The sequence below is a fragment of the Vombatus ursinus genome, unplaced genomic scaffold (genome assembly GCF_900497805.2).
Source record: "Vombatus ursinus unplaced genomic scaffold, bare-nosed wombat genome assembly UNPS02014804.1, whole genome shotgun sequence".
NCBI lineage: Eukaryota > Metazoa > Chordata > Mammalia > Diprotodontia > Vombatidae > Vombatus > Vombatus ursinus.
The window spans coordinates 378,680-403,912 of NW_020954582.1; the positions used below are offsets into that span (position 1 = coordinate 378,680).

Sequence of the window (25,233 nt, forward strand, 5' to 3'; positions counted from 1 at the left end):
CCACCGCCATTTCAGGGCCTCTTCCTCAAGTTCTCCTTCCCCAACGGAACAAGGCACGTCCTAGTTTATGGGGGCTCGTCATTTATTCCTTTCTCCTCCCCACGTCCCAGTCCCTGAATACAGCTTTGTAAACAAAGGATCCAGGATTTCTTGGTGCGGAAAGCCCTCCACCAATAAAGATCTAACATCCCTAACTCTTATGGAAGCGATCCCCTGAAGCACAGAAGGTTAAGTAATTTTCCCAGATTGCCACAGTTGGAGCGCTTCAGCCGCAAGATTGAAGCTGAGGTCTTCCTAAAGCCGAGCCCAGCAGTCTTGCCTGCGTTCTATGAAAACTTTAAACTCAGTTTGTAAAACCCCACAATCTTCCTTTCTTATTTCCTTTCCAATTCTGCCTTTGCTGCTGAACTTTTGGCTCCAGTCTCTTGCTCACCCACAATGGCCGTTCCAACCCAAAAAGGGACGGTGCCTAGTACTGGGAAGTGGGCACACCCCAAGAGATCGAGCACGAGGCCCTGCTGTGGATGCCAACAGCTCGGCAGTCCTTGAATGTCCAGTGTCATGCCCCCATCGGAGAGGCCCCTGGGCTGGCGACGCTGCAGAGATAGTGAAGTCTCCGCCTCGTGGCCTGAATTCCCAGAGATAATCCTGCATGACTTTCCCACCACGAGGATTTTCCATTCCATCAACCCCCAGGATTTCTGACCGAGTCATCCCTCTGGCAGGGCTATGAATAGGGGGCCTCCACACCAACTCCTCGCCTTGGCCTTTAGAGCGCTTCAGTCTGGCTCTCTTCACACCAAACAGTGGGTCCTCGTCTCCAGCCTCTAGCTCTTTGCCTGGAGTCACTCTTCTTCACCTGCCTTTCCAGGCTCAGTTCAGCCCCTACCTCCTGGTCCTCCCAGTTAGTGTCAGGGATTTCTACCTCCTCGAGCTGTTTTCCCATCACTCTACTTGTGGTTGACCCTACCTGTAAAATCGCTTTTTATTTACTTATTACGTTTGGACGTGTTGTGCATCGACCTGACCCCCCATATACACTATAGAACATAAGCCCCTCGAGGGCAAGACATTCACTTTAGTCTCTCTCCACCCACACCTAGCATAGTGCCCAGCACAAGGTAGGCAATTAAGAAATAACTGTTGAATTAAATCTGTTTACAGGTTTTATCCCTGGGGGGGGGGGGGGGATGTAAGCTTCTGGACAAGGGACAGGTTTTTTGTTTTGCTACCTAAAGCCACATGACAGGGTCTGTCACGATACCAGGACTGAAAAAATTCTTACGAAATGGAGGGTGAACTCCATCATAGTGAACCTATGCTCTTATGAACAGCAACCTGTATTCAAACTTTAGAATAAAGACTTTCTCTTCCAATCAGTCTAAATTACTGAAGAAAAACACTGGGACTTTCTTATTCATTTCCCAACAAAGTTCTCACTCTTGCCTTCAGGTCTTCCTACCCTATGTTTCCATTATGGAACCATATCATTCCAGGCTTTTTGACCATTTCTGTGTCATGGACCTCTTAGGCAGCGTGGCACCGCCTATGAACTCCCTCTCAGGATAATGTTTTGCAATGTAACAAGCATTTATTAAGCACTTGCTGTATGCCAGGCACTGTACAAGCACTAAGGGTACGAATTGTTGTTCATCCTTCAGTTTTGAAGAGGATCAGTAACACCAAGAGGTGGTCTTGATTCGAGTGTGAATTGGATTTAAGTGAGGCAGAGCTCCACAAAGTTGTCAGCCTCACTCTATCTTTCAGAGTCATCGAAGTCCAGTGGCAGAATAAAAGTCAAGACAACTGGCAATGGCTCAGAATGTAGCGAATGACCTTGGCATCTTCAGCATTTGAACGAGCTCTAAGCACTCTACATACAGCACCTGCTTCAGCCACCTTCATGGCACTGGAACAAATTGTTCTTATCAGCCCTTATTCTGGTGGGAGAAGTCTTCACATGCTTAGGGAAAACATCCCTCACCAATGGATTTGAGACCCATCCATTGGTTACCCTCAAACTAGTTTAGCCCATCTGCCAAGGTGGCTTTATGGGGTGTGGCCATTGCTGGCTACAGTTTCTTGGAGCCACAGGTGAGAGTTGGGTAAGAGGCGAACACAAAAGGTGGATCAGCAGTCCTGAAAAGGGCTGGAAAAGCCTCACACCAGAGGTGCTGATCCTCAGGCAAAAGTCCAGACAGTCAGAAGCCCAGCCAGAAGGGGAATGAAGACTGGCCAGCCCAAGCCCGTCCCCAAAATGGAAGTTTCCACCCTCCCAAAGAATTCACAAAGGGGGGTCAACATGGTGGAGATATGATATAGGAAATCAAATATATCAAAATACAGTTTTCAAGGTATATTTAAAAACAAATTCAAGGGCCCTGGGTTTAATTTCCCTCATAGTTGAAAAGATTTTTTAAAGGGATTTAAAAGAAACCAAGACGGCAGCACAGAGAATGAACAGTCAGCAGCTCCACCCCACCAGTGATGAGTAGCAAGTCAGGAGTGGAGCTGAATATGCTCCCAGTGCGGAACAGGTCTCCCCACTCCATGTTGTGTCAGCCCCACAGTCCCAGGAAGAAGACTGTTAATTGGATACAATTCTTGGGGAAGAATGGGATGAACTCTGGGCAGGCAATGCCTTCAATGGTTCTCTAAGTAGCCTGGCCACGAGAAGCCTCTAAAGACCACTGACTCCAATAGTGACACATTCATGTAAAAATGAATCAGCTAAAGCTTACCTTTATGAAAGCATAGCCAGCGCCATTGTCTGTGATGGTGAGGCCAAGGGCGTCTTCTGATTTATACACATGCACTTCTTTCTGAATTCCTTTCACGTGGGCAAATATGAAATCTTCCAGACCGATTTGTGCTCCTAAGAGTCTTTCCATGTCAATCTTGGGAGTGCTTAAAGTACAGTACAAGATCTGGATGGAGGGGAAAAGAGGAACATTTTTACCTCCATTAGGAAAAGACAGAAGACACCCCAGCTTGGGGTTTGTTCTCAAAGTTCATGCATCAGTTGCCTCTTCCTGTCCACAGGGTCATAGAAATGACAGCCAGGAGACAGGCTTATCCACCAAGGACTGAACTGCAGCGATCCTCCAAGCATCACCTGCTTAAACTCAAAGGAGCAGAGAGCATCACCATCTCCACCAGAAATAAACCAAAATAAGACCTGAAATACAGGAAGAACCAGTCTTCAGTCAACTCATTTGGCACTTGCTAAGTGGTTACTAATGGAAATCAAATCTGAAAATGAAAATTTGCCCCTGCCCTGAAAGAGATCACTTTCTACAACCTGAGCACCTACATATAGGTGTGTATGTATGCACATATATTCACATGTAGATGTTCATACATATGTGTGTTTATGTGTGTGCACACATAGGTGGACATACATACACATGTGCATGTATATCACCTAGCACATGTTATGCTACATAATATCATTATAATTTTATGTTTTATCTCTTGAATTCTGAAATTCTCAGAAAGACCTATTTATATTATTATTATTTAATGAGAGAAGGAGTTTTCATTTCCCTTCCCATCATCCCCAGCGTGCAGCAGATTGCACATAGGTAGTTAATACATGCTTGCTGACTGTTACAGATGGAAAGGATCCAGGCCAGGGATGTCCAATGCAAAAAAAGAAAAAAACCACAAACTAGCATTCCCTATACTGTATTATATTTTTAATTATTTTGTGAAAGATTTCCCAATGACATTTTAATCTGGTTCAGACCCTTGCTTGGGGGAAGGCCATAAATCTTGACACCTCTGGCTAATCCCTTCCTTCTGTACATCAGGATCGTCAAGTGCCTGGTGAAACCACCTGCCAAGGGAGGAGTAGAGAGGAGATGCAAATTCAGGCCCTCTGGTCAATGAAATAGAAAGGCAAAAGGGAGGCCTGGTGTGAGTGTGTGTGTGTGTGTGTGTCTGTGTCTGTGTGTGTGTGTGTGTGTGAGAGAGAGAGAGAGAGAGAGAGAGAGAGTGCATGTGTGCCCTATAGTGCTCTCCTCTCCAAAGGAAAGAAAGGAGGCTTAGAGAAGAACCACAGCAAGATAAGACAGACAACAGACAGACAGACACATAGATGGATGGACAGACAGATAGAGATGATAGATGATGATGCTACAGATAGATGATTGATAAATAGATGATAGGTAGATATAGAGCCACACTAGCCTATAGATCAGCCCAAGACTGTTTGGCTTTTGTCTTCATCAGGGGTTCTTAAAATTAGGTCTGTGAATTTTTTTAAAAAAATATTTGGCTAACTGTATTTCACTAAAATCAATTTCCTTTGCAATTCTATATAATTTCTTTTATGCACTTAAAAACATCATTCTGAGAAGGGGTCCATAGGTTTCACTTGACTGCCAGAAGGGTCTAAGGCATAAAAAAAAAAAAAGATTTAGAACCCACAGTCTACATTCTGAAGAGCAATTTGGAACTATGCCCAAAGGTCTATCAAACTGTGCATACCCTTAGATCCAGCCATACCCCTATGTGGTCTGTATGCCAAAGAGATCATAAAAAAGGAAAAAAGATCCACATGGTACAAAACTATTTGCAGCAGATCTTTTAGTGGTGGCTAAGAACTGGAAATGGAAGGCATGCCTATCCATTGGGGAATGGCTAAACAAGCTGTGGGATATGATTGTAACGGAATATTATTGTGCTATGAGAAATGACAAGCAGGATGATTTCAGAAAAAAAAACTGGAAAGAGTTAAAATGGACTTCAGAGGTCAACTAGGAAGGAAGGAAGGGAGGAAAGAAGGAAAGAAAGAAAGAGAAGGAAAAAAGCATTTTAGGTGGCACAGTGGTTAGAGTGCTGGACCTAGAGTCAAGAAGAACTGAATTCAAATCCAGCCTCGGACAATTTCCTGGTTGTGTGACTCCAAGAAAGTCACTGAATCGCTGCCTGCCTTGGTTTCCTCATCTGTGAAATGGGGATGTTAATAGCACCTACCTAGAAAGGGTCGTTGTGAGGATCAAATGAGACAGTAATTGTAAAACCCTTTGTCAGCCTTCAAGCCCTACATTAATGCTGGCTCTTTTATCCTGGGCTGACTCACTCCACCAGTGAGCAGGTGTTAAGTCTCCTCTGCGCCTTTGCACTGCTTGTCCCTATCTCTAGAGCATTCTCCAACTGCCTTTAGTTTCAGGGGCCTCCTTCAGGACTCAGATCAAACCCTGCCTCCCCCAGGAGACCTTTCCTGCCCCCTCTCCCCTTACTGCTCACATCCTCCCCTTCCCCTCTGAGATTCCCCTCTATCTACAATGCCTTCCTGGCTATTTACACATGGTTTTCCCCTTTAGAGTTCAAGCTCCCTGGGAGAAAGGACTTCCTTCGCCTGCTCAGCACAGGGCATGCCATGCTTAATGAACACTTGTTAACTACTGCCTGCCAGACTGTCAAGAGGGCAGCAATGAGATGATACCACTGAGGGTTAATTCCAGGAGCTGAGTGTGAAGATATGGAGGCTCCAGGGAGCCCCATGGACATCTTCTGCTCTTTGAATGGGCTGCTCTTCTGTTTGGCAGAAGAGCCAAGAGAGAGAACTTTGGGGATGAGCCCACCCATCAGCTGGCATGAAGGAGGCTGAACAGCCTGCTTCCAGGAGAGGTATGAGGACCCAAAATAGAATACCTCCAAGAGACATTGAGCATCAATAGACAGTCTGCTAACTAATGATAGGTGGCAGCCTCCTTGGTCACCAGAAGCTAGGGTGCCTTTGAGGGCCCCTAGCTGGCCTCTGTCACATGTCCCTCATCTGCTCTCTCTTGGTTTGACTCCTTCTCTGATGGGCCAGCAAAGGAAGCCATGGAAGGGGAGAGGCCTTGGTCCAACATGAAGCCTTCTTGCCTGCCATTTGCTCTCTTCTGTTTGGAGTAAAGGAAATTAACTTGCAGATTCTCCAATTCTTACAGTAATGTTTGGCATTGGTTAAGGATCTTGCTAGCTTTAGGTAGGCATGAAATTCAGTTTGGGATGCAGAGGGATGTGGACTAATGAAAGGGGGTTGGAAAGTAGCCATGAGAAAGATTTTCCTCTATTAAACAAATAATCTTTTCCCAATCCCATGAAAGAATTTGGAATGCTCTTTCCTTCAGAAGAAAGGTGGTAATAAGAGGAAACATGATAACGAGAAAAGTAGCTCCACTTAAGTTCATCTTTTTGAAGGCTTCTCCAAAGAAGGGCAAGCCAGTGCCAGATCTACTAAATTAGGAAGTCCTGGTCTATGAGCCACCTTAGGAATGGAGTATTTCCTTCGTTGGAGGACCAGATTGCCCCCACAGAATTCTGAGTCACTTTCTGAAGGCTCTCTACCCAAGGTGAAATGGTTTTGTCCATAGAAACTCAAAAAGACAGCCTGTAATGGTGTTCACAATCCAAGCTGGCACAGGAAGTGCCTGCAATGTTGGGCCATAAACTTTGTGGAGCCCTAGAGAAAGATAATAACTGGTGATCTCATTTGAAACTAAATCCAAGGGCAAAGGTCTAAATCTTAAGATAGAAATGCTGAAAGGTGTATTATTCAATTCAATATTCATTAAACACTGACAACATTTTTAAAAAAACTAATCTTAAAATGTTAAATAAATGACATCTCTAAATGCAAAGGCATTGTGCTGGGGAGGAGGGACAAAGATAAGAAGTTAAAAAAAAAAAAACCTGCTTCAGGGATCCTATACTCTAATACATTGCTGAGAATCTGGGCTAGGCTAGAATGTAAATTCCAATTAGAATGTAAGCTCCTTCCAAGCAGGGATTGCCAAAGCAGAGCCAAAGTGGTGGAGCAGCAGGAAGGACGGCCAAGTTCCCCAGGATCACATAAGGAGATGGGTAGAGAGGTCTGCATTCAGTGGGGGTGGGGATTAGCCTAGAAAGGACTTTCTAGGGCAGGGAGGGGCTAGATCCAGCCTAGGGGACACCCTGTATAGGGCATGGGAGCAGGTGCTGAACGACAGCTTTGCTGCTCTCATCCACTTCTGGGTCACTTCTGGGGGGAGAATGGCCCTTTAATGAACAGAGGACTTCCAAGCATTCCTGATGAAAAGCCCAGAGCTGCAGAAAAACTCTTATGTCCAAACACAGGAGTCAAGGGAAACATTTAAAAGGTCAACATAAGCATGTGACCAATCATATGGGACTAAACAAGGAAAACTTTACATTTTAATATGGGGAGATGATGCCTCAGAAGTCTATCATCATCAGGGGTCACAGAGGCAAGCTAATTAGACAGAAGGCCTGAGATTGATGTTGTTACGTTCTGATGACCTTAAAAGAAGAATGGGAACAGAAGGCAAGAGGAATACACCTGGTGGGGAGGGAGAATGAAGAAAATGATCTCATCTAATTGGGGTGTGAAAGTAGGAGTCCATGCTTACGTGGACAGAAACCCTTGAACCTCACTCTCCTCTGAGCTGATCAAAGGAGGGAACACACACACACACACACACACACACACACACACACACACACACACACACATACACATACACACACATACACACACACAGACACAGACACACATATATACACATACACACAGAGACACACACAGACATACACACATACACATAAACACACACATATACAGACACAGACACACACACACACACAAACACAGAGTTGTGTACATAAATATATTTGCAGCACCCTTGGCCCAGAAGTCTCCCCTCCTTTTGCCTCTGGACCCCCATCGTGGCCCTCCTGGAAGCTTTCTGAAAGACGCTCTTCCTCTAACTTTGGATTCCCAATTCCACCACTCTCCACAATTCTTACTGATTTCATCACTTCTTTGCCTTGTAAACACCTAAAAACTATGAGAAAATATCCTGATTTCTAGTATAAAGCATGGTTAGGGTGGGAGAGGAAACACATTTGTCAAATAATGAGTTGATTCAGCTTTCCAACCAGCTAGAGAGGCCCCCCTGCCTCACAATGAGATTAGACACAATGAGGAATTTCCTGGTCTACAGAAGAAGGTTAAAAGCAGGAAAAGCTTACTCAAAAGAACTTTCCCAAGAAAGTTGACCAGAATGTGGACAAAAGCAGTTGGAACTGGGTATGGTGGCTCAGGCCTTGTGATCCCCGATGGGGGGGGGGGGGGGGACTGATTCTGTGCCCCAGGAGGACAAAAGCCAAGCAAGAGTCTGGACTAGGTCAAAACCCAAGCTGGCAAGTGTCTGGGAGTGGGGGTGGGGATGCCATAGGGTTTCCCAAAGGGGCAGCGGCTAGGTCAGGAAAACAGAGCAGGTGAACCCTTCCTACTGATCAGGATTGGGTAGAACTATCACTTCCAGCCAGGAGAAGGAGAGACCCAGACTCCAAACCCAAAGCTGTAGGAAGGGGAGGGGCCTGGGGATGACGCCATCCACCCAAGGACCGCCTACAGGCAAGCCCTGAAGGTGTTTAGCCTGAAGGGGTACAAGCTAGCTGTCTCTGCGCTTGGCACAGTCTCTGGCACATAGTAGGGGCTTCCTAAGTGCTTATTGAGACAATTCAGGCATTTCAAGGGCTGTCCCCTGGAGGAGGGTTAGCTTTGTTCAAATTAGCCTCAGGAGCCGGAACTAGAGCCAGGGACTGCAGATATCCTAATCTTAATTTTGCAGGTAGGAAACTGAGGCTCTGAGGTAAAGTGACTTGCCCACCGTCACATAGCTAATAAGTATCTCAGACAGAAATCGAGCTCAGGTCTTTCTGACTCCAGGTCCAGGACACTAATTACCTTGCCAGCAGCTGTCTCTCTCTGGTCGCCTACTCTCCCAACCACAGAAATCTGAACAGGAAGAGCTGGGGCACATCAGTTCTCCGTAGTAGGCTAGGTTTTTTGTACTGCATAACTGCGATCTATATGGGAAAGGTGAGTGGCTTCGGGGAGGAAGAGGGAACAGCCCCCCTGCACTCCTGCTTCCCTACTGTGCCCCGGGGGCAGCCCTGCTCACATAACACGGGGTCGGGCCCTGGGCTCCCTTTCCGGGGGCCTGACTCGAAACTCTTTTCACAAAATAATCCTCAGGTATTACATGCATACTAAAACCCCTGAGGCCGGATCTTCTACCAAAACCACCCCCGGCGAGGGGTGGGACCAGAAGCAGCTCCGAAAAGCCCTCCTCTCTGAAGCCAGAGAGGGGTCGAGATTGACAAAAACGCGCCGCTGTCTCAATCAGGTTTTGTTTTCTTTAATGCAGTTATTTTCACACACACGCTATGTTAACATTTAATGGGATTATTGGTGTCATTTTAAATGAACTAATAATTAACTTTTAAGCTTTTATCCATTTAAATTTCTAAAATGGCAAATGCCGATAGATATCACCCACATAGGCAGAAGACGGGGGGGGGGGGGGGGGGGGGGGCGTTAAAAGTGTAAAGGGGTCCCTGGACCAAAAAGTTTGAAAGCCACTGCCTCCGAGCATTCAGCAGGCCGGCGCCGACCACCCACTCACTGATTGCACCGCGAAGACAATGAGGTGGAGAAGTCTGAACAACAGCAGTGCCTCAACTTCTGTAAAGGCTCACCTCAGGTGACACCTTCCCGGGGTAGTGGAGAGTGGGCGGGGCTTCGGATAAAGAAAATGAAATCAAGGCAACGAGTATGTTATTAAGCGCCTACTATGCGCCAGGCACTGTACCGAGTGCTAGAGTCAATCAACAATTATTAAGCACCTATCTACTGTATGCCAGGCATACATTTATTACATTTATCAATCAATCAACATTTATTAAGCTCGACTATGTGCCAGCAATTACGTAGTGCAGCAAAGCGGAGAGAGTGCTAGGCCTGCAATCCCGGAAGATTGTCCTTCCTGAGTTCAAATCCGACCTCAGACACTTAGTAGGTATGTGATCCTGGGTGAGTCACTTAACCCTGTTTGCCTCAGTTTCCTCATCTGTAAAATGAGCTGGTAAAGGAAATGGCTAGCCACTTCAGCCAAGAAAACCCCTAATGAGGTCATGAAGAGTCCCACGTGATTGAAAGGACTGAACAGCTCCCTCCACAGCAACACCATAAAGGACACAGTGCCAGACTTGGTCCCTGGAGACCCTGGAGGTTTGAATCCTGGCTCCAACATCTATTAGTCATATATTCATGGGTAAGTACGAGCCACTGTCATTACTACCATATGTATTCAGGGCACTGAATATATGAACGTGACATACCGCCTTGGTCCATACCATATATAGGCTGCAGATACACTATAGAAATGGAGGTAGGGGAGGGTCTGATTTAAGATAAGGAATTCCCAGCATGGAAACTCTTCCTCACCCCGAATACAGATCAACAGCTCATCAATAACTTATCCTAGAGGAATGTCTGGGGCACTCTGAGATCAAAGGCAGAGAGCCAGTCACAGGACTTCAGTGTCAAATGGAGCAAGGCTTTCAGCCCAGATCTTTCTGCCTCCTATACCCTCGACCATGCTGCCTCTTGGTAATATTCTGAAAGGTTACCTAAATCCTTAGAAGAAACAAACACACAAAAGAAACTGAATGGTGTGTAATTGTAATGACCCAGCTTATCCACAAAAACAACTAGGCAACAAGTTACCTCCTTCCCTTCACTGGAAAGATGGGTAGGAGACATTGCAGATGCTGTCAGACTCAGCTGTGGCATGTTTCTTTTTGTTTTTCTGACCTTTCTGTTTTAAGTTCCAAGAGCTGTCTCATTAGATAAAGGAAAGAGGAGGAACACATACAGAAATGAAGGAGATCCACCAAGGAGCCAGCAAGGGATCGCAATACAAATGCCAATAGAAAGAGACAAACTTAAAGCCCTCAGAAGTGTCCCTTATAGACTCTGGCTGCCCAGCACCAAAGGTGCTCGAATATTAAAAGAACAATACATCATGATCTTGTCCGTTATTCTAACTGAAAGTCACAATTGGGAAGTCATTTTAAAACATCTGAGTCATCGCTTTGGTAGTAGAAATATTTACTCGGTCATTTATGCCTGCTCGTTTGTTATGTTTCCATAACAATCAAATACCAAACATCTAGCACTTGTTTCAAAACACAGATGGGACAGAGACAGAGAGGAGAGAGACACAGAGAGAAAGACAGAGAGAAAGAGAGAAAGGAGAGAGAAAGAGAGAGACAGAAAACACACACACACACACACACACACACACACACACACCCCCACCAGGTGTCCTTGCCTCCACCTTCTCCACTACGAGTGACCATCCAGAAACAAGTTTCACACTTCTGAAAAGATATAAAATTGGCAAGAAGACAGCATGGAAGATTTGGGAACATGAGCCAGAGCTCTCTATTTAGACCTCTGGGAGCAGAGTATCCAGAGCTTGGCCTCAAACATCGGAGAACTTTCTATAAATGAATCACTTCTAAATGAGCTCTCCTGGGTCAGCGGCAGCATGTCAGAAATAAAATAGGAATCACTTTTCCTGTTCTCCTGGCTTAGGGAGACTATTCTTATTCAACACACAGGATAGTGAAGGCAAAATTACATTTTTATAAAACATGGGGAAATACATATTCAAATACATCATGTGTTTGTGGGCATCCTACTTTAATCTACTGGGTGACTGCTGAACATACTCAACAACCAAGAAGCATTTATGAAATACCTAGTGTATTCCAGGCACTGTGCTAAATGCTAAATGCCCACACCCTAATGGAGGAGACAAGCCATATACTGTATGTATGGATACAATGTATATGTATGGCACGCATGCACACATATGATGTAAACAGAATAAATATTAAGAGGATCCAAATTAAACTATCCAAAGTATCCAAATATAAGGCAATTTGGAAGGGGGGATACTAGCTGATGGAAGAATCAGGAAAGGTTTCAGGGAGAAGGTGGGAAGGAAGAAAGGGGTTCTGGAGGGGAAAGGGGACAGGAGCCCAGCTCACCACCAAGTTAGAGCTGAGCTTCGGACAGAGTAGGATGGGGTGGCAGGAGGCCTGAGGGTGATAGGCCATCACTTCCTATCACCCTATCATCTCACGTGTGTACCTGTGAGATGTGTGGAGTACCCTGTCTGAGCTACACTGTGGCCTCCTGACCTGGTCATCTTCAGCTCCTGCCTCTGGGACCTCTCCAGGGATGATGATGACACCATGCAGAGTGACCCGGAGAGGATGGAACAGTTCTTTGAAAGAATGGAGCATGTCTTGCCTAACTCCCGCCTCCAGATGTGGACCCTCACCATTCCCCCGGCTTCATGGGGCTTTCTGCTTCCTGAGCTGTAATCAGATTTTATGGACTCCTTAGAAATGAACATTCTAGAGCCAAAATTCTACAGGGCCAGGCTAGCAGAGTGCCACCTGCTCTTCCACTTCGGCCATGCAGAGCGGCATTAAGATGGTATCCATTGGGACTAGCATGCCTACAACAGCCACTTGAAGCTATTGCTGGCCTAAGTGGCAAAGGCCTGAGCTATGGAGGCTCCCCACCCAGTCACTCCCCCTTGAAAAGTGAAGTGAATAGTGTCCAGCGCTAGAATACCAGGCCCAGCGACCCAACAGGACTTCATTCTGCAGCCATCCAAATCAGGAACTTGAGAGGACTTCATCCTGGAGACGTCCAATCTAAACACCCGAGGATCCTCAGTCTCAGAGTTGTTCAGCACTCACTTTCCCACTATGGAATGGCCTCTCCTGTAGCAGCTAGTGTAGAGAGCTGCAGTCTTCATTTTCAAAATATCCAGCTCAGAGAACCAAGAAGCCTCCTGCCTTTCAGCAGATGGCCTTAGAGACGGGGAGACAAATGTTGGAGGGGTTGTGGGAAACGAGACACAGCGATGCCCTCTCAGGAGCCACCGTGGAAAGCAATTGCTACCCAAACGGTCACTAACCTGGTTCACCTCTGACCCAGTGATGCCACTACAAGGCATCAACCCCCAAATAAGAGAGAAGAAGGTCCTACATGTAAAATGTGTGTGTACATACATATGTTACATGTAAACACAAGCATATGTGCATATATGTGTATATATTTGGACATGACCAATGCAGGAATTTGTTACACAAGTTTTGTTTTTCTTTCTTTTTTTCAATGTGAAAGAACTGGAAGGGAAAGGAAATCTATGCTTGTGAAGAAGAAATAAACTTTTAAAAGGAAGAAACATGAAAATCTAGGCTCTGCCTTCACTGTGTCTGTCCCAGGGAGTGACACTGGGCTAGAGTACTGTTCTTCAGCAGCGTGCCTCTCTAGGGACACATAAGCAACTTAAAGATGGTCTTTTGTTGTGTATTTTAAAACCATTTGACTCAGTAAAACAAAATACAGACTAAAGGTCCTTCTTTTTCTTCCAACAAGGAGGAGTTCTCACATATGCTGAAATTGAACCAGACTCCTTGAAAGATGCAGCCACAAAGAGAACATTTTGTTACACAATCCTTTGATCATCAGCATCAGATAGGGCATAAAAGCAGGGAATCATGAGTTCTCAAGGATATTAGTGGCTGTCACAGGTTCAACAGTCTTACCCTGTTCCCAGATACAAAACCCATTCTTTTCACCATGAATATTCTTCTATTGATACCTCATGGCTCACATCCCCTCTCTGAGCCTCAGTTTCCTCATTTGTAAAATGAAGGGTCTGGAACTGATGGCCTCTAAGTGCTTTCCAGCTCAAAATCAATGGCCCTGTGATCATAGAGTGCCCAGACCTGAAGAATCAAAATCATGGGTGACATCTGGTCGATGGAAGAAGGTTACAACAGAATACTAATAGTGACCGTCCGCCAGGAGTCAGGTGGGGCAGAGCCGTGGCCACTGGGCCTCTAAGCATCCTGAGGGAGGAAATTCTAAAGCCTGGGATGACTGTATGCTTCTTCCTCCAACTCAGCCCCTTAGAAGCAGGTTAATTGGAAAAAAGAAAACTGAGGGAAGGAGAGACAATGACTAGAACTCAGCATTGCGCTGATGCCCCCAAAATGATCAAACACGTAGAAAGACATCTCCTCTGTATGTGTCCTCCTCTCTGGGGATGGGGGAAGCAGATAATGCCATGGTCTCAGCCTTCAGCCCAGATCAGAACAAGACACTCACTGATGCAGGAAGGGAGACAGAAACAAAGAGAGACAGACAGACAGACAGCCTGTATCAGGCACTTACTATGTGCCAGGTCCTATTCCAAGAGCTAGGAATACAAGCAAAAACAACCACCACCACCAAAAACAAGGCAATCTAACCCTCAAGGAACTTACACTCTAATAAGGGGACGATAACACACAGAACGAGGAGAAATGAAGGAGGGGGACAAGGTATCTGCAAGGGCCAAAGTAGAGAAGTGGGGAGAGTTAGGAGCAGAGCTGAGAGACATGAGGCATGGCTGGCCAGAATGCTTCCTCAAACAGACATTCCAGGCAGAAACTCCCTGCACATGGGCTTCACTATCTTTTTACTTTAGTCTGGGCCCCCTCTTTCTGGGGACAATCATGCTCCCTCTCCCCAGTTTCAAGGGAATTTTTTTTTCCAATCAAATGTCCATTCCATATCTTCTCAGCAAATCCCTTTTGTAAAAAGCAAATTTAAGACCAGCTGACTAATGTTGATCGGAAGCACATAAGTGGGAGTTCAGGAACAACAATATTAGCACCCTAGCCCCTCTGGGGTCTCCCTAGAATCCTCACCACAAAAGCAGTTCTCTAGGGTCCCAGCCCACCAATACAAGCGAGACTGGGGAAGCCAGTCCAGCTGGGGCTCTCCACCAAGAGGCAAAGGGCCTCCAGCACATCTAACTTGAGTTAAATAATTAAGGTGTGTTGCCTTTGCTGTTGGGTGGGCCATTTCTTCTTTGAAAACCTCTGAATCCTAAAACCTGCCAGAATGGTGGAGAGTGGCACTTGTCCATATTGGCAGAACAGGCTGGTTTGCAGTCCTGTTGATGAGGTGGAGTCTGTGTGTTATCCCATGAAAAGCTACCAGTTGTAGCAGGAGACATGGGGAAACTTGCATGCAGAGCTTGGATGCCATGGCTTTTTTTTTTTAAAAGTCTGCTCTGTTCTTTACTCTTCTCTGGGGTGGGAGATAAAGGTTGACTGAAGATACAGAAATGAAAGAAATGAACTGATAGTCATGAAATGTCCCACAAGCAAAGGAAATGGAAGTCTACTCCCACCTACACCGTGTCAAACAAAAAATGTTGGTACTACACGTTCTGAACTTTAGGCCCAAATCTGCCAGAAACAATTTTGTTAACTGATCCTTATTCTCCTCCAAGCATTGTTCTGCCAGGAGAAAAAAGATGCCCAAACTGACTTGTCCCCTTATGACCTGGGAATGTCGTCCCATACAAGACATTTTGAAGTAACATTTGTAGGAATCTTGAAGGAGGGAAATCTCAAAATAAAATACCGTTCCATAGTTTAGGGTTGACATTTTTAATCTTTAGTCTTTCAGGGATGCCCTGGAGAATCAGTGTCCTGGAGCCAGCTAAGCCTTCTGACCACTCTCCTCCCCGCCCCAACCCCTGTCACAAGGGATCTGAAAAGTGAAAGGCTTCTGTGGAAGACCTTAACCTAGCAGCTCTGGAAGTGTGGTGCCCAGAGCCCTGCAGACCCCCAAGGTCCTTTTTGGGTCTGGGAGGTCAAAACTATTTGTGTATTAAAATACTCTGCCCCTTTCCAAGCACACTTCTGTGTGAAATCAGATTTTCCTCACGTTTCAACCAAAACAACATAGCACAACAAACTGAAGGCAGAAGCAGATGGGAGAAGCTGGCCAGCCATCTCCTATTTAAACCAGCAATTAAAGAAATTTGCAGGGGCAGCTGGGTGGCACAGTGGATAGAACACAGGCCCTGAAGTCAGGAGGACCTGAGTTCAAATCCGGCCTCAGACCAAACACTTGACACTTGCTAGCTGTGTGACCCTGGGCAAGTCACTTAACCCCAATTGCCTTTAAAAAAAAAAAGAAAGAAAGAAATTTGCAAAAAGATGTAAAGTAATGCCACTTTTCTCACTAAATTTTTGTTTTGGAAATATAGTTATTTTCCTAATGCTGTTGCTTATGTTAATATGTTGTGAGTTTATTGTTATTTTTAATAAATTGAGAAATATTTTTAAAATTGATCATTTTACTTTCCAGTACAGTAAATATCCATAGATGCCCATGAATGTGCGAGAGAGCCAGACATCAACTTTTATACCCCAAGAATAAACAAAGCTACAGCTCAGGGCTTAATTTATAATTTTGTGGATTGTCCAGGCTTTAAAAAGTGATAGAAAAATGTCAATAACACAGATTAAACTTAAAAGTGTGTCTGAGTGCTTTTTTTGGAGAGCCTGTTGTTAAACATTTACTACCAGGCTCCTACATATAATTCACATAAATAAAAGGTCTAAGAGGAAAGAGAGGTTAGGCCTAAGAGAAAGCAGGAAAGAAAGGATTTTAATGGAGGGCATAGTTTCCTCACAAGCTTCATTAAGTACCGATAAAGCTTTTTTCCTTCAGGTGAATCTGGAAAGGACTGACGAAATAGTTGTTATTTCTTAACATTTTCAGTTGCACTAAAGAAGGAGGTTTTAATAATGCTTCCACATCGGGACATCTCATTAGCCCTGGGAAAATCCATAACCCAGATGCCCAGAGTTAATGGCAGCCTCCACGGTGGCTCGACTTCCTGAAAACTTGGGCCTTGGCCAACTAAGGATGGGATTGCTTTGGTCAGGGGCTAAGTGAAAACCACTCTGGGCTCTCAAAGAGTGCAAGAACTGCTCTAACCTCCAAACTATTGCATTTTAAAATGCCTATCAGCTCCTAAATAGGAGGAATGAGGGGTGAGGGGCAGACATAGAGGACAATACTCAAAAAGACAGTTATGCCTCAGACTTGGAAACACCCAGATAGTCCTGGCTGAAAGGACAATATCTTTCTAATACTATTAATGATTGTTGTTATTATTATTGAAGAGGAGGAGGAGGAGGAGGAGGAGGAAGAGGAGGAAAGGAAGGAAAAGGAGGAGGAAGAGAAGAAGGAAGGAGAGAAAGAAGGGGAGGAGGAGGAAGAAAAAAGGAGGAGGAGGAGGAGGAAGAGGAGGAATAGAAGAAGGAGGGGGAAAAGGAAGAGCATAAAACCTGGAGCAGTGGTTTCAACGGTCCAAAGGATCCCTCCACCAAAGCAGGTGGCCACCTCACAATTTAACAGTCCAAGAGAGCGCTGAAAGAGTAAGTTACCCGCCCTGGTCTCACAGCTTGTATAGATCAGAAGGACACGTGAAGAAGCCGTTTACCCATCTCTAAACCTAAAAGCTATAAGAATGGTGACCTCCGTCACCAGGGGAAGTTTCCACACTGAAAATACTCCTGCCCTGACGAATCACAGTCCAGAACTAAAATACCGTATTAGCCGACATTTATGATAGACCACTTTAAGGGGTGAACCCCGAAAGACAAAACCAGGAGGTCAGTATTTTAAAGCTGAGCATTAGGTAGGACTTCCTCACCCAAGAGCTGTCCCGAAAGGGAAAGGCTGCCTGGGGAGGAGGTGGGTCTCTCCTCACCCAAACTCTTCCCGAAGAAGCACGATGATCACTGGAAGGCTATGTTCGACTGGGGTCTGGTGTTTCTCACTAGGGACGGATGGGATTGCACTGCCCAGGAGGTCTCTTCCACCCAGAAGTGTATGGGAGCCAGTTCCAACAGGTTGGACAGAGCTGATGGTTAAATTCTCAGAAACAGGTGAATGCTACAAAACAGGGCTTGATTTATTGTTTTGTTGATTTCTAGACTTATGAAAGTGGAGAGAACGTTCATAATGCAGATTAAGCTTAAAAAATATGTCAGGTGTGCATTTTCTTTTTTCAAGAGCCGGTTGTCAAACACTTGCCTGCTTCCACCTCGGATTCTATGAAGGCTTAAAAATGCTTATGTCGTGAGATAGGCAGGTGAAGTGTTCTCTCTCATCTACAGCCTCCAGATGAGAACACAGAGGCTCAGAGAAGGTCGTTGCTTTGTCATTGGTCACACGGCTCTGAGTCAGAGGGAGACCAGGAATGGTGGACTCCAAGTCCAAACCTCTCCACCACCCTACGGCCTCACAGCCACTGGGGCCTGAGGACTGCAGCTCCCTCCCACTCTCTGCAATAAAACTTGTCAATCTTCGGTTGCCCAAGTCACTGCCAGATGACCTTGGGACTCCTGGGATTGATGAGAGAGGGAGGGGCTGAAGATCTCCAGAGAGGCTTTCTCTTAGAACAGGGACTCAGCCTCTCTGTGTTATGAACCCCTTGGTATTCTGGTGGAATCAGTAAAACCTTTCTCAAAATAATGTTTTAAATGCATAAAAGAAAACATCTAGGATTAAAAAGGAAACCAGTTACATTGAAATATCTTCATCAAATTATTTTTGAAACAAGTTCACGGACTCCGGATTAAGAACCCCTGGTCTAGCAGCACCCAAAGTCTCCTACCCTCAAGTAAGAGGCAATCATTCCTTCCATACAAGCCAACTGCTTTTTGAAAATGCACCAATACCCTTTGCCAGCCCCTCCCTCCCCATATTGAGGTCAATGAAAGGAGGCGTTTCACCCCCTCTCATCTTTCCCCTCTGGTCAACAATTCCCGCCAGTGAGCCAGTCCAATTTCAGGCGGTAAATATCCGAGGAGGGAATATGCAAAGGGAGATTCAAAGGCAATCGGATTGCATTTAAGGAGAAAGAAGAGACTGCTTGGTTCTTCCATCCTGAATGCATCCAGCACTCATCTCTAAGCTCTCTCTCATTCCCAGGTATCCTGGGAGGAAAAACTCCCTGGAACTTGGAAAGATATTGGAAGATCCCAGATTAGAGGAGGTTGACAAGCCTGCTTGTGGAAGGGAGGACTTTACAAATAATATCCCATCTCATGGGGATATTAACATTCAGACTGCCCTGATCCAGCCTGATTCTCCCTCTCGGATCACCACCCTCGCCTCCCTCACAGGACTGCTGTGAGGCTACCACTGGTCTTCCACATGCCTGGCACCTAACAGACTCTTAATGTTTGTTGATTGACTGAGAGAGGAATTGTGCATGCTTGTGGGAAATAACACAACAGGGTGTGTACATCACACAATGAAATGAAGGACCTGAATAACTTGGAAATTATTACATAATTTCTTTCCTGATTCCCCCTCCGTGCTTTCCCCTCTGTTGTTCCCACAACTGATCCAGGTTTATCCTGTTGGTACATAGTTGCTTGGGTGTTTAGACTGTGAGCTCCTTGAGGGCAGGACAGTCTTTTGGCTTTCTTTGTATCCCTCTAGCTTAACAGAGTACCCAGCACATAGTAGATGATTAATAAATGCTTATCGATGGACATCTGCACCTCTCACTGTATTTTCCTCAAATTCCCGCGCCTTTGAGGGAGCACATCCAGGCCATTTTTGGGTTTTTGGCAAGGACATTAAGGACAAAATGAAAGGCACTGGGGACACAGAAGGAGTCATTTTATTACTGCCTGGGGAAATTAGAGACATACACAGAGCTTCAGTTAAGCATGTGTGACAGCTGGAAAGTTAGGTAGGACCCTGGAGACATCCAGTCGCCTTTGAAGTGCCTGGCCCTGGGGGGACAGCCTGCTAAAGCCTAGGGACAGAGGCTGAAAATCAAACACGGAGGGTAACGGCAGAAGTCAGTCAGAGGAAAACCCACTTAGCCATTGTCTTCAAATTCACAGACTCCAGGTCCCTTTTCGAATACAGTCTCTCAGACAGATGAGAAGTTAAGGCACAGGGAGGAAGATGCCCACACCGGTGCTTTCACTGGCATAAGGGACTCCCAGGTGAGGAAACTCTCTCCACTAACTTAGACTGGCTCCTTCTCCAAAACTCGCCTAGAACCTTTGGAGGAGAAGTGCCCAAGGTCAGAGGTGAGACTTGAACTCAAGTCTTCCTGGCTCCAGCTCTCTATCCTCCATACTACACTGTCTCAGTTCAGTTCATACCTGAAGAAAAAAAAAAAACCCTGTCAAAAATGGTTCTCCTAGCTTGGCTTGGAGACCACTAGTGAAGAAGAACACAAACCCAAGCCTCTCCCCGTCAGCTGAGGTTTATAGGAATTTCTTGGCAGTCACATCATCCTGCTGATGGTCTAATACAACCCCTAGAACTTGGAAATGCCACTCCCATCTTGTGGTCATCTAGCAAGAAGCTCAGGGGAGCTCTTGAGACATCGCCAAGACCGGACTCAGCAATACCTGAATTTGAATCTGGCCTCAGAAATGTCCTACTTGTGTGACCCTGGACAAGTCACTTCACCTCTGCTTCAGTTTCCTCATCTATAAAATGGGTATCATAACAGCACCTACCTCCCAGGTGTTGTGAGAATCAAATGAGATAACATGTAAAGTGCTTTATCAATCTTAAAGTACTATCTATACAAATGCTCCATATTAGTGTTGTCTCCAGGTTGACCCAAAGGGGGGGGGGTGAATTTTTTAGTCCACAGTGACTAAGACATGGGGAATTATGATCTGTATGGGCAAAGACCACCCGTAAGATGAGGCAGTAATGGTAAGTCAGAAGTATAAGATGGCAGCCCAGCTAGTTAGATGGCAGGATTCATTAAGAAAATAAGTGCAAGGCGCTAACGACAAGATCTCATCTATCATCGAGCCAGGCTCTGGCCTGGTGAAGCTGCCCCTGGGATCTTATGCTTCATGTAGGAGGGATATGAAGAAAGAGGCGTCAAGTCCCTGCCCTCTGAGGGTTAGTTGAAAGAACTACAGTGGAACTGAGTGAGGGGAGACAATCTGTCTTGGAGGACTAGAGGCAGTCATATAGAAGAGGATGTTCTCTTTGGCTCCAGAATCCAGGGAAATAGGCAGAAACGGCAGAGAGGCCAATTTGGACTCGAAGGCAGGAAAACTCCCTGATGTTTAGGGCTGTCCAAGTGTTAGGGATGGCCATGAGAGGCAGTAAGCTCTCCTCTTTGAAGGGCTTCAGACAAGTTTCAGGAAAGGTTAGAATGAGGCTCTTTTCCAGGTTAGAGTTGGTATAGATGGCCATTAGGGTCCCTTCCAGTTCTGAAATTCTGTGATTCTGAAAATAATATTGGATAGAGGAAAAGAAAACCTTCTAAGGCAGAGAATGAGAATGGAGAGTGGGTGGGGTGGGTGGGGGTGGATGGAACTGAAGTCATCTGAAGAAAGAGGTATGGCCAGGGTGTGACCGAAGGCTCCAGAAGAAAGAATAGGGAAAGGTTTGGAACAGCTGAGCCTAGGAATGTGAGAGGGAGTCAGCAAGAGAGGAGTCAAAGCCAGCTGATCCGAGACAGCATGAATGACAGCAGCATATTCTGGAAACTGTCTCCAGGAACATTCAGCTGCCTGAGAGTGGGAAAAAAATAGTAGGGGTAGGGGGTGGAGGGGGGGGGTCAGGGCTGAAAATTGTCCAACTGGGATGAGCAGATGGTTGGGGGAGGGAGAGAGCGAGCAGGGGAGGGAGGGCTTAGTGGTGGCAATGACTGGATCACTGGAAGGGCTGCACCAGCAGAAGACACAGTCAGTCCTCTCTCCTCTGCATTGCTTTACCTCTATCACCTTTATTCTTCAATGTTCTGGCGGTGAAGAGGCAGCGAATCACCCCAAGAATAAAGGGGCAGAACTATTCTGGGAAACACTCTGAAACGATGCAACCACAAAAGTAGTCTGCACCCGGCACCCAGCAGCACTTCTTACTGGGCATGTTACACCTCCAAAGAGGTCAAAGGTCCCAATCTGGGCAAATATTCAGGGCAATAAGTTTTCACAGCAGTAAAAAACTGGAAACGAGTCGAGTGCCCATCAATTGGGGCATGGATAAACAAGTTGTGTTGTAGTATGTGAAAGTAATTGAGTATCATTGTACTGTAAGAAATGACAAACAAAAAATTCAAAGAAACATGGGAAGCCCTATGTGAAGGGACTATCCAGAATCTGTAGAATGACTCTAAAACAATGGAGATCAAAAAGAACAGTGAAAGTGAAAGGGAATGGGGTGCGATTCATCATAACAACCAATCTTCACCCAAGAAAAGCAGTAAGATGTGCCTCCCTCCTTTCATGGAAGTGGGGCGCTACTGTGGAGAGCGGTGCATACTTTTCCAGAAGGTTTTACTGAACTGCTTTTTGGTGGTTTAAAAAATAACCATATTTGCTGGTCAGGGAGGAGGGAAGGTCCTATTCAAAAATATGTGTTATATGAAAACAAACAACATCAATAAAATGTCTAGATGTTGGTTTATTTTTTTTTTTGGAGGGGAAGTTGTGTGCTTGTGTTTTTGTTTTTTTAAAGAATAAAGGGTAGGAATGAACCAAAAGAACAGAACACATTTAGCTACGTGAAGGATGGGCAGGGAAATGTCAGAGGAGACCAGAGAGCAGGACTTAATGATACTTAGGATGCACTCTGGGATGTGGGATCTGACCCTGTCATTGGCAGAGAACTCAGCAATTCTTCCCATGGCTCCATCGATGGCTATGGATCATTTCAAGGATCAGTAAACAGGAGCCCTTTCCTGGAGCCCCAGGTCTCCACACGTCCCTTTAAGGCCACTTTAAAGTCGAAACCTGAGAGCTTGTAATTGTTAAGAGAAGGGACTTAAACCATGGGGGAAAACAGAGTGAACACATTTTCTGAATGACTTCTTCAGCCACTGCTCAATGAAGATAAAATAACAAAAACAGGTATTTAAAGAGAGTTGTTTTGGTTTTCTTTTTAGCTTTGCAAAGCATTTCACCTATGTTAGCTCATTTGATTCTGTGAGAGAAGCTATTATTACACCCATTTTACAGATGGAGAAGCTGCGGCTGTCAGTGGTTAAAGAGGCATGACCAGAGTCACACAGTGAGTGTCTGAGGCTGGATTTCAACTTGGATCTTCCAGACTCCAAGTCCCACACTTCACACACCACACCACCTAGCTGCACGTATTAGATTTCTAAAGGTAAATGTTCTATCAGAGACAGGTTCCCCAATGTCTTTTGCTGGAAGTCGAAGGTCACCTGGGTGCCCATATCAGGACCATCTTCTGATTCTATCATCTCCTGAAACAGGTCTTCATTCCTCTCTTGCCTTTTTAGCCTTTCTCCATCACCCTGGTTCTTCCTTCTTCCCAGGGAGGTTCACTCTGTCCCTGAAGCTCCTTCTCCCTCCCCACCCCCAACTTTCCATCTTCCTTTTTATGTGCTGTCTGCTCCTATTAAAATTTAAGCCTCTTCTGTGGATGACTTAGCTATTCTCAGCAATACAACGATCCAAGACAACTCTGAAGGACTTAGGATGAAAAATGCTATCCATCCTCAGAGAAGGAACTGATGGTGTCTGAATGCAGATTGAAGCATACTTTTTTAAAACTTTATTTTTCTTGAGTTTTTGTCTATATTTTCTTTCACAATATGACTATTAGGGATATGTTTTGCATGACTACACATATGCCAGGCTTCCACCCCTTGAGGTAGCTACTGGCATAGTGGATAGGGCATTGCACCAGGAGCCAGGAAGACCTAAATTAAAATCCAGCCCCAGACACTCCCTAGCTGTGTGACTCTGTGCAAGTCATTCACCTCTGTCTGCCTCAGTTTCCTCAACTTTACAGTGGGGATAGTAACAGCACCTACCTCCCCAGATCGTTGTAAGGCTAAAACTGATCACATTTATAAAGCAATGAGCATAATATCTGGCACATAGTAGACACTTAATACATGCTTGGTTCCTTCATTCACCAACATCACCAGATGATAAGCTCACTTGGTCTGCACCGTGCTCTAGAGGGCACCACCAAAGTTATAACCCTCTTGGTTCTCTCTCAGCAACCACCTGTGCCAACCAATATTTTTGCAGAACCATTTATCTCTTAATTGATGCTATGAAAATGAAATCTTTCTCAAAATGCCTGCTTTCATGAGTGATACCAAGCTTTGAAGATTGGCTGGTAAATCAAGTCCAAAAAAAGTCGTTTGTGCCAAAACAGAAAAAGAATGTAGATTTCTGTTTCATTGCCCATGGAGCCTGGAGAGAAGGTGGCCAGTCATTCTGAAGGATTTAAGTGTAAGACCACCCAAAAGTGGTTTAGTCATTTGTGGGGGGAAGCGGCTGAGGGGAGAGGGGTCAAGGAGCCATCTGGGACTCCACCAAAGGAAGAGCTTCCCAGGACTTACAAGAACCAAGCCAATGAGCGCCTCCTCATGGGACAAGATGAACATTTGTGGCTTCTGTGGCGAAGGGAGTTTATGCTTCAGGTAGGTTTGGATTAGAACTCTTCTAGGTTCCCTTCCAAGGCAACAATCAAAGCTTTCCAAGAGTGAGTTGGGATGTCTTAAGAGGTCAAGAGTTCTCTCTCACTTAGAGGTCTTCCAGTAAAGGATGGATGGCCACTTGAGGCAAATACTGTAGGGGAGATTCTCAGCCATTGGTTGGATTCTTCCAACTCCTGAGATTCTGTGATCTTATTCTACCTCCTTGTTTTACAGATAGGTAAACTGAGGCCCTGGCAGTTAAGTGAACTATCCAAGGTCTCACTGTAGAATTGTAGCCAAGCTACAATTCTCTCTCTTATCTAGAAGAAATGCCTCCTCACAAAAATAAGAACATGTATACAAGTGAGTGAAGGATAATAGTATTTGAAATCTATTCAAAAACAAAAATACACAGCAGTTTCAGTTTTTGAAAATGTCAAGCTCTGGGGAAATGATGTATCTGCTTCTGAAAGGGCCCCCTTTCAAATTCACCATTTTTGTTTTTTAAAAAGCCACACTTTTTCCCCAATTGATAAATGGTCAAAGGATATGAACAGACAGTTCTCAGATGAAGAAATTAAAGCCATCTATAGTCATATGAAAAAATCCTCTAAATCACTATTGATTAGAGAAATGCAAATCAAAACAACTCTGAGGTACCACATCACACCCATCAGATTGACCAACATGACAAAACAGGAAAATGATAAATGTTGGAGAACGTGTGGGAAAATTGGAACACTAATGCCTTGTTGGTGGAGTTGTGAAATGATTCAACCATTTTAGAGAGCAATTTGGATCTAAGCCCAAAGGGCTATAAAAATGTGCATACCCTTTGACCCAGAAATAGTACTTCTAGGGCTATATCCCAAAGAGATCATACAAATAGAAAAAGGACCCACATGTACAAAAATATTCATAGCAGCTCTTTTTGTGGTGGCAAAGAAATGGAAATGGAGAGGATGCCCATCAATTGGGGAATGGCTGAGCAAGTTGTGGTATATGAATATGATGGAGTACTGTTGTGCTGTAAGAAATGATG

General features: G+C 45.1%; 1 protein-coding gene across 1 annotated transcript in view; it reads right to left on the reverse strand.

Moving 5' to 3' along the window:
* The window catches only part of GIPC2 (GIPC PDZ domain containing family member 2), a 65,411-nt gene that overhangs the window by 34,428 nt on the left and 5,750 nt on the right, over positions 1 to 25,233 (reverse strand). Inside the window, exon 2 of the mRNA XM_027874091.1 lies at positions 2,742 to 2,927. Coding sequence (XP_027729892.1) covers positions 2,742 to 2,927 — 186 coding nt within the window. The remainder of the gene's footprint in view (positions 1 to 2,741; positions 2,928 to 25,233) is intronic.